Raw genomic sequence first — 13089 nt, forward strand, 5'->3', positions numbered from 1 at the left:
AAGCTGTTATTAACTTCCAGGAAGTGGATATAGGTACCCATCTTTTCCCTTGAAGATTCTGGTGAAGGAAAGTTTTGATTAGGAAAATGGGGAAGGGGGCCAACACCTCTCCCCAACACTGTTTCCTCAATCTAATTTAATTCTCCTTCCTGCAACTGCTTTTAAGGGTTAAAAAAAAAAGATGTCAGGAGATCTTGCATGCAGTGTCTAGTTTGGCCATGAAATGCCTCATTCTGGTTCTCTTCTAAAGCTAGTTTGATCAGCGCCACAATCCACTGACCCTCCCAATCCACGCATACTGCAGTACACTGTATATAAGCACCCTCATGTGCAAGGATTCTCTTCGCTGACCAGGGAACTGGTGGGAGACATGGAATATTCAGCTAAGAAAGAGGCCACAGCTTTCTACAACATGGTGGCTGCTTCATCTTTGTTCAAAACCACATAAAAGGGGGGGGAGAGACTATGTCGTACACAGGATAAAATGCGAAGTTGATTGCTTATTTCATACTTCCCTCACGTTTGAAAGGAAATGGTGGAAAGGGAAAAAATCATGACAATGGAGTGAGAGTGGAAAGAGGAAGCTGTTTAAATTGACTTAAGATGTACATTTTGTCCTCAGACATGACAGCAACAGTCACCACTTTAAAGAAATGGTTAAAAAAGAAAACCTGTCACCCTTCTCTTCCCACAAAGGTAAAAGTATTTGGAGAGCTGGCCTCCTGCACTAAAAACTGACCGTACCCATCTGCACAGAAAATGTATGATGTAATAAAAATAATATTCAGGTGAATTTTGTTAAATGTAGCCTGATTACATCATATAATCATAGAGTTGGAAGGGATCACGGCGATCATCTAGTCCAGGCTTCCTCAATCTCGGCCCTCCAGATGTTTTTGGCCTACAACTCCCATGATCCCTAGCTAGCAGGACCAGTGGTCAGGGATGATGGGAATTGTAGTCTCTAAACATCTGGAGGGCTGAGGTTGAGGAAGCCTGATCTAGTCCAACCCTTTGTGATCCAGGAATCTTTTGCCCAACATGGACCTCGAAACCCACAACCCTGGCAAGTATATATTTTCTGCCAATGTTTCTATACGCTTATTTTGATCATACTTCTCAGAGATTTAAGTAAAGAAAATTAACATTACATCAGCACCAGCTCTGATATTTGTTTCTGCCCCTTAGTTTTAATTAGTGTGCACATATACCAGCATTTTAAGCTATTTTTCATGGCTAGTCTCAGTATTTATGACTGTGAGAATGCTTCTTTAAGGAACATTCAACTTTTTAAAAGAGCAAGTATGACACAAATACATTATTAAAATGATGTACAACTTACGACCGGCTTATCATTTAAATAAACAGTTCACTACCATTTTCAGCAAAAGGTCACAAAAAAACATATTTGGGGTTAAAGCAAAACAGAAATACAGCTGAAACATATTTATTGCATTTGGCAGAAAATGAGTTATAAGAACCATGCATTCTAATTAACAATGAAAACTGGAAAATATATTTGTCTTAGATAAGAAAAAGACTGAACGCCACTTTTAATGATAGCATGCCTGTGTAGTGGAGAACTTGTTAAGGTATTTATGAATTACTGATGAAAAAATGCATGCAGTCTCATTCTTCTCTTTTAGACTCTTTTGGACTCTCACATCACTAGACTTTGTGGCGAGTGAGGAGAGAGCATAAGCACAAGCCCAGGATCATATGACATGCTAAGCCAGAGCTTTCCAAACATTTCGTGTTGATGACACTCTTTTTAGACACACATCATTTCGTGACACGTTAATTCAGTTTTACTAGCAAACTGGAGGTTAAACTAGCCCCTTTCCAGCCCAGGGAGGATGGTGGGAAGCGTTCACGCAACACGCCAACACACTAATGTGTCGTGACACACAGTTTGGAAAGCTCTGTGCTAGGCCAAACTTTGTCTCAGCTCAGCCCAGGAGTAAAAGGGAAGAGCGAAGCAACTGGAAGCATCTCCCTGGAAGCTTGCAAGTTTGCACTGTATCAGTAAGTCATAGTTTAAAACTTGCCATGTCACATTAACCAGTACATTGGCTGAAAATAGTTTTAAGAATATGATAACCAAAGAACATAAGAACCACTTGCTGGATCAGGTCCATGATTGCAATGCATCTTAAGTAAATTAAGTCAATTTATTTCAATAGGTCTACACAGAATATGGCTTAGCTTGATATCACCTGGAGTACAGCTCTCTTTCTTTCTCTTACTGGCAAGAAAGCGATACATTAGCTCAAACTCACCTTTTATTTTGGATTTCCCTAGGTAATTATTCAGCAGAATAAGTATATCGAGATATGTCGATCTAGTCACCAAGCAAGGATTTTGCCTAGAAACAAAGTCATTGGCATAAGTTAAATGGCTTTAAAATACTTTAAAATTGCCCCTTAAACCAACAACCCATTAGCAGGATCTTAAATTCCTGTCAGGTCCCGCTCACATAAAATGTATGTAACCAGCCAATGCCTACATTTCTAAATAATCCGAGGATGATCTACCAAATTTTACAATGAAAAATGCCACACAACCTATAGCAAAACTACTTCCTACAGTCAAGTCATGCTCTACTCAAAATAAAACTTATTCTTTTTTCTTCTTACTTGTCCCACTTTTACACTGTCCAACAGTCAAAGTTCTCTGGGTGGTTTATAACAAAGAATTAAATTATAAAACAGAGTAATACCTAAAATCTAAAATAGTATTTAAACCTTACAATACAAAACCAGAATAAAAACAGCAGAGGATAACAGTTTAAGAGATCTCGGAATACTAAACAATTTCTTAAAAGTGTGAAAGACTAAAAAGGTCTTCACCTGGTGCTAAAAAGACCAGAGTGTGTGAAGTGCAGGTGGGTTCCCACGAAGCACGACACAGTGATAACAGCAAGAACCTTTATTGAACTAACAGAACTGGACAACAGGGGCAAAGCAACTGCTTATATACATTTCTGAAGGCCTGGGCCACTCCCACTCCCAATGTGATTGGCTGACTAAACTTCCAAGCTGCAAATCATGACTCAGAGTTTAAGGGCCAATGGCAGAGGCCCAAATCCTGAAATGTTCTGTGATTGGATATCATGTATCAAATCAGGACACGGACTCAGAATCCTTAGTCCAAACTCAGGCAAACACAGACCACTGAATACATAACAGTGTGGGCGCCAGGAGAGCCTCTCTGTGGAGGGCATCCAACGACTAGGGTGCTACCACTACCACTAGTAGCTACTCATTCCTCACCATTGGGAGAAGGCGTCAGGAGATGACCTTAAGAGTTAGGCTAGGTATTTATGCCCTTGTACAAAAATGTGACAAAAATTCTGTTTCCAAATATTGTCCTTTTGCTCACAAAATACCCTATATATTTAGGAACCTCCCTCATACTAGGCATATTCATAGAAACAGATGGCTCAAATCTGTGCATGAAATAGAATGTATATGCAGGGTCTGGAAGGCTTGCACATGCACAAGGAAGAATTTATCGAGACTCCTAAATGTCTGAACTGTTATACAATACACAGCTTTCCCCAATTTCCATGGAATCAATTATTATTAGGATTTCTACCTCCCTACCGTTTCCTTAGAACTCAAGAGACCATGAAGAACCACTAACTAGTCCTTAATCAGGCAACTTTCCATGGACTGATGAACTAATCTTAAGAACACAGAAACTCAAAGAGGAAACACTTAACTCCAAGACACCTGGAGGCAATTTAAGGGTAAGTACTTGGGTGGGGGTGGAAGGGAACTTAAGCAAGAAATTAAACACATGTTTGTACACTAATCATAAATCCACCTAGGACAGTATTCAATAGAAACCCTGAAATTAAGTTTAAATAAACCTAGGACATTAATTGCTTGATGTACAAGCACTAAGTCATAACTCATCAATGAATGAATAAATATATACATAGTGACTTTTGTCATTTTGATGACCTTGTGTTTATGTTTTAGTTGTCTGGTGCATTTTATCTGTGGTAAGTTTGTAAAATGCATCAGAACACATATTATAATAGGTCCTGATGTTCTTTCTTTCTTACTCCCTAGTAAATAGACAAATATTTTTAAAGGAAAGGGGAAACATCCCTGGAAATTATAAAATCAACAACTGACACAACCTAATTGTTTGACATCACTTTCACACATCATTAGTCATGCAACACACTTAAGAGAATGTAGGGACCAATATAATGATTACCACATAAACTACACCTTTGGTGTTTTGGCAGGAGTGGTAGATCTTAATGAAACACAGATCTGCTTCTAACCAAGTCACTGAGATACTTTTCCGAGTTACTAAACTAAAGGTAACTCCTGTTCTATTGAGCAAAACTGGTGTGTTTCTAATTCCTAACAAGAGTGAGAGACAACTGGTTTACGTTCACAGTTAAATTATCTCTCTGTAGAATGAAGTATTGATTACTTGAATATCGGTCTATTTTAATCAATAACTAGCTGTTCGGCTAGTTATACTTCCGTAGTCTGCAATTCCACACACACTTAGCTCTTATCCATACTTCACCCATGTCTTCCAGGAACGAGTCCCAAGAAGTTTTTATTTGTTGCCCCACTGCTTTCCTCAGGAAAACTCTGTTTACTACTCAATAGAAACAAACTTCAGTCGAGTTTTCTGAGGGCAAACGGAATAAATTCTGCGACAAAGAGAAGGGTGGATGAACCCTTACTAAGAAGTAAGTGCCACACAACACAATAAGACCTACTTCTGAGCAGACATGCACAGGAATGTGCAGTCAATTTGGTAACAGGAAGAACACTGTGAGTTGTTTTAAATAATAGAATCAAAAGCCAGGGCATGGACCACCTACTTTTGAAAAATTTGATCTCTGTATTGTAGTTTTTGTTATGTGAATAACATATATATATATATATATCCCACCCTCCCCAGCCAAACCGGGGGGCTAAAGGTGGTTAACATCGAAGTATATAATACATTAAAACATAAAATCCAGCAATTGACTGAAATACAGATTAAAATCAGAATAAATCAGATGGCAACCCACAATTTATAACTGTAACTATAAGGGTTGGGAACATTAAGTGCTCACAAGGCTCAGCTATTTGTATGAGCTGGTGAGAAGAGTTAGAGAGGCCACTTATATGCAAGGTCTTGTAAAAAGAGGCGGGTCAGACTGGGCCCTGACCAAAGGCTTGGCGGAACAGCTCCGTCTTGCAGGCTCCTGCAGAAACATGTTAAGTCCTACAGAGCCCTGGTCTCTTGCGACAGAACATTCCACCAGACTGGGGCCAGGGCCAAAAAGGCCCTGGCTCTGGTCAAGGCCAGTCTAACTTCCTTGAGGCCAGGGACCTCCAAAATGTTGTTGTTTGCGGACTGTAAGGTCCTCTGCGGGGCATACCAGGAGAGGCGGTCCCGTAGCTATGAGGGTCCCAGGCCACAGAGGGATTTAAAGATTAAAACCAGCGCCTTAAACCTGACCCTGTACTCCACCAGGAGCCAGTGCAGCTGGTAAAGCACTGGATTAATGTGACCCCGTGGCAAAGACCCCATAAGTAGCCTCGCCGTGGCATTCTGCACCCGCTGGAGTTTCTGGGTTAGCTTCATGGGCATCCCCACATAGAGCGAATTACAATAATCGAGCCTGGAGGTGACCATCGCATGGATCACAGTGGCTAGATCAGGGCGGGAAAGGTAAGGGACCAACTGCTTAGCACGGCGGAGATGGAAAAATGCTGCCTTTGCTGTAGCTGCAACCTGCACCTCCATAGAGAGGGAGGCGTCAAAGGTTACATCCAGAGTCTTGACAGAAGGTGCTGGCATTAATTGCGCCCCTGCAAGGGATGGGAGTTTGCCCCCCAACCCCATGTCATCTCGACCCAACAAGAGGACTCACTGGGTGGGTTATGTGGACCCCCCTCGGGTCCGCAGACCAGCAATTGGGAACCAATAGATAGATAATTAGTATGGACAACGCTTGCAGTCTTCTTGTTCTAGTGGTTTCAGAGAATGAGGTGGATGAAGGGCCTTATGAAAATTTAACAAACAAAACCTGTGTGGAGCAGAATATACATAGACTACTACTGCACATTTCTGTATCCATTAACATTTAGCTGAGTTTAGGTTAACGTTTTGCAATGCAATGTGACCAACAGCTATTGCCAGCATAGTTAATCCATGGTATTCCAATAACACGCTCCATAATTGGCAGTGTCAGCTTTACTAATTAATATTTCAATCTATTTGCTACTTTAAAGTACTGATACATCCAGTGCTTTTTTCCTTAAAAAAAAATTTAGAGGTTCTCTCATTTTGATTCAACCCTGCCCCCTTCACCATTTTATAGTTCAAATCAGGAAAAATAATTACAGTAGATGGATAAAAGTACATAGATTCACAAAATGTTTAGGGGTATGCATCCCTCTGTGTCCCCCCAGAAAGCACTGGATATATCATTACTCCCCCAACTTCTAAAATAGACATTTGTACATGTATTTGAATGTTGTTGTTGTTTTAAGTTGATTCACAAAAATGAGTTTCAGCTTCTTTGACATGACAATAGAAAATAAATGCTTTGAAATAGTGACATTAGACTATAACACTTATCTCCATATTTATTGAGGGAAAGGGGGGGGAATACAAAAAATTATTTCAACCCTACAACCTATTATTAATCTGTGATAAATTCATTTATAGGTAAAGAGTTTTAACCTACCACTTAGCCAACCACAGTTTGGCTTCAATGCAAGTTATGATGCTTCTCAGGCCTTGCAGAAAGTCTGAATTAGCCCTGTGTTTAGACTCCAAATAGGACTGCAGCAAGTGAAAGACCTACATCAAAATAAAATAAAGAAGTTGCAGACTGCTGTGAAAATATTTTCCAAATATCCAGTTCCTTAGCTTTTGGCAGTGATCAAAAATAAGTCTACAGGGAATCAAACCCAGCCACCTGCAGAATGACCCTCTACAATTTGTACAGAAAGAGCTTGTTGGCTCTGGGTTAACTGTGAAGATACATCCCTTAGTCACAGCCTTCGGCCTTCCAATCAGCCTTCATTTCACTGAGTAAACTCTCTACTTTTACCCAGCTTTTATTTTCCATAACATGAAAAATTATGAAGACTGACTAATACAATATGCAGATCAACAGCAAGACAATCTGCACCAAAACCAAAAATGCACTATGTTTATTTACCATGAGAGGCATCCTTGCACATATGTAAAACAAGTAATCTCAGGAGTTAATAACATTAATACATTTATTTGGTATTAAAATTTCTAATTTCAACTCTGGTCTTCGGCACTTTAGATGTTTAAGGACCCATGTTCTTGCAACTGTAATTTGTTTTACAATGTTTTTAATGTTGCATTTTGAATGGATGGGACCCAGGACCTTATTATTAATCATTAGGATACCTTCTCTCTAAGCAAAACCATCCAGTTATTATACAGTGTTACATATAAACCAAGAAAATGAAATGTCACCAAAGATGTGAAGGTCTAGAGAGAAATACATTTTCTTAAATAAAAAAAAATATGGACTATGACACATGGAAGGGCAAAGACGCTTCTTTAAATTCTGGCAAACCTTAGAATTTTGGGATTCCATGATGAATTCCATGAGAAATATCAAGAAGCAAAAGCAGAAACTGATAGTAATAGCTCAGAAAATAAGACCGATTAAATTTCATGCAATAGCCACAGAGTCTTATCCCACCCCAACTATGGAGGACTGAAGGATACATAATAATTTTTGGAATACAAAATAATTTTCAGTTGGCCTATAAACTATCTGGCAACTACTGTAACTGTTGTAAAACAGGGGTTATATAAATTCCAAATGGCCCCAAGTCAGTAATCTGGCAGCTGCATTTTTGGACCAGCTTAAGTTTCCAAATCAGATTACAAATATTTGCTCCCCGCAATTCCAGGTTCTTGGGGAATTTAGAGTTTTATCTGGTTCTGGAAAACCTCTTATTTAATATCAAACCGGAATAGAAGGGGTTGTCGAGAACGTACAGGGAATAGGGGAGATCCCAAAAGTTCACAAGGCCCAGTTCCTAAAGCCCAGTCACATACTGGGCATGTACTAGCCCAAAGTCATGCAGTGCAATGGCTTTCAAAACAGAAATATCTTCTAAGCACCATTTTTTAAATTTTTTTAAAAAAATTAACATAACTAAAATGACAACTTGTTGACGAATGTGTAAATAAAAACCCTATTTGCTCAGCTTACTTGGAAAAGGAACAAACGTGTTTTTGTGAATCGTCGTAAGCTCCAGATTGGCTTTTTGAAAAGTAACAGTGCTGTCTTTCAGCTGTGCTATCCAGGCTGCATCAGCATCATTTTCTAAAAACACTAACAAGACCATCCCTGAAACTGAGATTTGTAGTTTCCTCATCAAAAGTTGGAAACAGAAAATGGTGAACATACATGGTTAGACTACCAGGAACAAACAGTTTTAAACAACAAAAAACCCACAAACCGGTTTCCTAGTTCACTGAACATTAAATAGGAAAAGGAAATATAAACCAAGACGCATGTTTGTTCTGAAGATTTATTTCTGTTACGAAATTATGACCATGGCATAACAGTGTAGGGATCTAAAACAAACTGTTACCTCCTTTCAGATCCTGTGTTTCTGCCATGCTGCCTTGTGAGTCTTCTGTAGCAAACAGTAATTCAAAAATCAGCTCCCTCAAACCCATTCTCATGATCTGCTTCTTCAGTAATGCCTTTTAGGAAGAGTTACAGGGCGCTCTTTATCATCTGCTACCATGTACCATGAGCTGCAAAATAAATAGGGCCCATGTAAAAGGACCAGTTCTCAGGTCTCTACTTTCCCAACTTTTTCCTCTGTTCCAGGGATAAAAACTGAGGCACATGCTTTTGCAACATCTGTTTTCATACCAGGGGCTACCTCCTTCCTCCCATTTAGAAAACCAGCACACACTAGCAGGAGAGCAGCCTTCAGCAACATATAAAGTACGAAGGGGCCACTCATGCAGTGATACTTGGCATGGAAAGAGAACGTGCCACAAAAAAACAGAGGAGTGCATCCGTTTTTATTTCTGAATTCCAGAGGCAAGTTTCCACAGAGGACCTTAAGGCACATGAAAACAGCTGCTACGCAGACAAACATCCTTTTACACCATCCTGGTTCAAGGCTTCATACTGCTCAATACCTATTTAATGTAAATGTAAATGTAAAATACCAAGGACACATAAAAACCGCTTCATAAAAAGTTGCACATTGCTATTCTTCTAGGTTTAATCCACTCCAGGTCTAATAAACTGAAATGTAGCTACTAAGGAAGTGTTTTAAATCAGGCATAGGCAAACTCGGCCCCCCAGATGTTTTGCGACTACAACTCCCATATCGCTAGCTAGCAGGACCAGTGGTCAGGGATGATGGGAGTTGTAGTCCCAAAACATCTGGGGTGCCGAGTTTGCCTACGTCTGTTTTAAATGGAAGTTTTGTCATGAATATTTGCTTAATTTAATCAACCCAAGCTATTCACGAGCATGCACTTCTTTTTCTTCATTTACACTACTTGATTTAAACCACTAATACTAAATTCTAATCCTACACCTAGTTACTTGCACATCTGCAACATCTGCAACAGAGGACATAGGAGGTCAGAAATAGCAACCCATCACATGCCATCAAATGCCTGAGGGCAAGGTAAGTTTTAACCTGGTTTCAAAAATATATTCATTTTGGTGCCAGGCAAGCCTTTGGCAGTGCTGAGTGTCGGTGTCTGGAGATGCCTTTAATAAGGAAGGTTAAGCTGCCATCTAAACGGCAACACTTTTGGAATATTTTGAAGTGGTCAAACAACAGGCAGTTGTCAGCTGATGCTACTTGAACAGCATGGCAAACCTAATTTAATACAATGCCAAAAAAATGCCGTATTGTGTGTCAAGACAGATAACACACCACCACATTTTATGCAGCAAAATCACATCTGGATTTATTAAATCAACATTTTCTAACAAAAGATCTGATTTCATGAAAGTAGCCAGTAGCATGCGGTCATTGGACTAGGGGGACTAGGCTAGTCCCCTAAATGTCTCTTTCCAAGCCCCGGGAAGCTTCTGCCCAGCTTAGGAAGAGAGGCGCGATGCTCTAATGCAGGCATTGCCAAACTTGGCCCTGCAGCTGTTTTGGGACTACAATTCCCATCATCCCTGACCACTGGTCCTGTTAGCTAAGGATGATGGGAGTTGTAGTCCCAAAACAGCTGCAGGGCCAAGTTTGGCCATGCCTGCTCTAACGGGTTCAAGAGCCCTCCCCACCACCTTCCCAAAGCCCACCTAGCTTTAGGAAGGAGGCAGCAGAGCTCCAGCATCTTGTCAGAGGCCTGGTGTCTCTTTCCCAAAGCCCAGGAAGCTTCTGCCCCGGTTAGGGAAGGAGGTGATGCTCCTGGGTACAACATCACCCACCCGCCCCAAATCGCCCTCGCAAACTGGTGCCTCTGGCTCTAACTGTTCCCCTACGAAAAATTTCACCACACACCACTGAAAGCAGCAATAAACTGTTTCAGAGTATCCACGGATGAGACCTTTTAATTTTAATATAAGCACCACAGAGCCGAAGACATTAAAAAAAGGAAGCCTGCAATCTTTCCCCCCTGCTAAGAAACCTTCATACAGAAATGGCCTTTCAAAATACAGATATTTTTTAAGTTTCCTGGTTTGTGTATTTGTCTCTCCATGAACTCCAAAGGTTAAACCTTCCTTCCCTCGAGCTAACCTGGAGTCATAAAATGTCTGCTTATATGCCCTCAGCCTGCTTTGGAGAATTAAGTATACAATAAAAATACTCACATTCCTAGCTGGAAGAACGAAACAATACTCTGATTGTTCAGCTAAACGGTTCTTGAAAGTAAAGTAAACTGACATCACTCTATAGTGCACATTTTCAGCACTCCCTGAAAAAATACAGATGTTTCAGCAGCTGAAATAAAACACTGTGCAAATAGTAAGCTGGAAAAAATGCAGCACTGGTGAAGGTGGAAACCTGACGCAGCAACCCAGGAGCAGGGCAGTTTGCAAAACAGCAGCAATAATTAGTGTGCACTTACTAAAATATGGCAACCAACTTGGTTCCATAATAGAACGAAATTCATGAAGGCATTCTGATGACTCAGTTGTGTTTATTTAAAGTATTATGATACGCTGAATTCTTATGGCCTTAGGCATAAGGAAGTCTCCTTCCTCTTTGGATACTAGGGACTGGAACAACTAGAGATGGGATGTTGGCAAACATGGGCCTCTAGCCAATAACATTTCCCTTAAGAAATCTCAATGGTTGCTTTTGGCTCGTGTTCAATACCTGACCAGTTACTGTGCTTCATGCCAGAAAGGCACATTTAAAGAAATAAGATTGACAAATAAGGGGGAGAGATGAGATGCACCCTGTTTATGGAGGATGGCAGACTATAGTCTGGGTTGCATTTGGGGTGGATGTTGGTTCTGCAGCCAAAGGCTGACACCCTTTTCAATCCAGCCTACCTCTGTGAACAGAATGAATAATCTTATCGGATTGTTTTTGCTGGTGCTTGCTGGGGAAATGTTTGGAAAACTACGGAGCCAGATACAGACTGTGTGAGCAAATAAATATTAGACAATGCAAGGTTTCATCTGCTTGCACGATTGCGACATGTCTTCAAAAACTATCAATGCACACTTACAGAAAGGAAGAAAACCCGTAAAGAAACTTAAGCCCCAACAAATGTATGATCCACGTAGTGATAGCAGTTGCTAGAACTAAGCAGATTTTCACCCTATGCATACAAACGAGGCTATTTATACATTTTACTTCCCATCAGGCTCAGCATGTCAGCTTACAATAACATGTTAATGTTAATGTTTTCCCGTAATTTTCATAGTGGCATTTAACTGCAAACGCCTCAGCCAAGGTAAACGTAAGGGCAATCCGAGGGCTAACTGCATAATCAAAAGAACAGCCTTAATGAGCACTGCACTTAGGCTTTGAAGTAAACATTAAGACTGGTTGTAATACATTACGCTGCTTTGCTTTGCTTTATAACACTGAACCATGGTTTTTAGTGAAATCGTTTGGATGTGCCTTTCCAGAAGTAGCTTTAAAAAAAATAAATCAATTTATCTAATCACAGCTAATTACAAAACTTCATTTGTGGTTTTAAAAATGGCCAGTGAATTTTGTGCCTATTGTTCTCATTATGCAAAACACGGAGCACAAAAATAGTTCCAATGTTTGAAATCCTCTTGAGATACGTCTGGGCCAGTGTAGCTAAACAGATTTACTGATAAACAGCTTCCTAAAACAAGTCTAGGCTAAAGTCACTTGGTACATATTCTACCTACTTTCTAGAGATATTGCAAAGATGGATGGAATCAACAGAAAAAGTAAATAGTTAAAGATATTATTTCTATGGTGTTCCCCCCCCCTACATGCTAATGATTCTTAACAGACTTAATCTTGATAATCCAAATCAACTAAAACTGGTATTCTTGGCAATGAAAAGAGGAGCTAATAGTCTGGCCTTCGCATGCAAAATGCTTAGTCAGAACAGGGCATTCCCACCATAAACGCATGTACACTCACAATTCCTTCAGCAATTCTGGGATGCTCCCAGAGTCATGTGAGAATTCTGGGATTCTTAACCTCCTATGTATGGTTTTAAGTGTGTTACCTTGAAGGTAACAGACCGGTACCATCTCCCAGATTTTGCTTCATCTGTGTTCATCTGATGTTTGACCTAAATCTGGCTCCGATTGCATTTGTAAGGCATCCAGCTTCACTGTTGTTGTTGTTTAGTCGTTTAGTCGTGTCCAACTCTTTGTGACCCCATGGACCAGAGCACGCCAGGCACTTCTGTCTTCCACTGCCTCCCGCAGTTTGGTCAAACTCATGCTGGTAGCTTCGAGAACACTGTCCAACCATCTCGTCCTCTGTCGTCCCCTTCTCCTTGTGCCCTCCATCCTTCCCAACAGCAGGGTCTTTTCCAGGGAGTCTTCTCATGAGGTGGCCAAAGTATTGGAGCCTCAGCTTCAGGATCTATCCTTCCAGTGAGCACTCAGGGCTGATTTCC

General features: G+C 40.4%; 1 protein-coding gene across 3 annotated transcripts in view; it reads right to left on the reverse strand.

The window, feature by feature from the left end:
- The window catches only part of THADA (THADA armadillo repeat containing), a 144218-nt gene that overhangs the window by 35419 nt on the left and 95710 nt on the right, over positions 1-13089 (reverse strand). For all 3 annotated transcript variants that reach the window (XM_080998114.1, XM_080998113.1, XM_080998115.1), the window contains exons 30-31: positions 6722-6837; positions 2280-2365 (exon numbers count right to left, since the gene is read on the reverse strand). In XM_080998114.1, the coding sequence (XP_080854240.1) occupies positions 2280-2365; positions 6722-6837 (202 nt within the window). The remainder of the gene's footprint in view (positions 1-2279; positions 2366-6721; positions 6838-13089) is intronic.

This window comes from Podarcis pityusensis (genome assembly GCF_964106645.2).
Source record: "Podarcis pityusensis genome assembly, chromosome: 3".
Taxonomy (NCBI): domain Eukaryota; kingdom Metazoa; phylum Chordata; class Lepidosauria; order Squamata; family Lacertidae; genus Podarcis; species Podarcis pityusensis.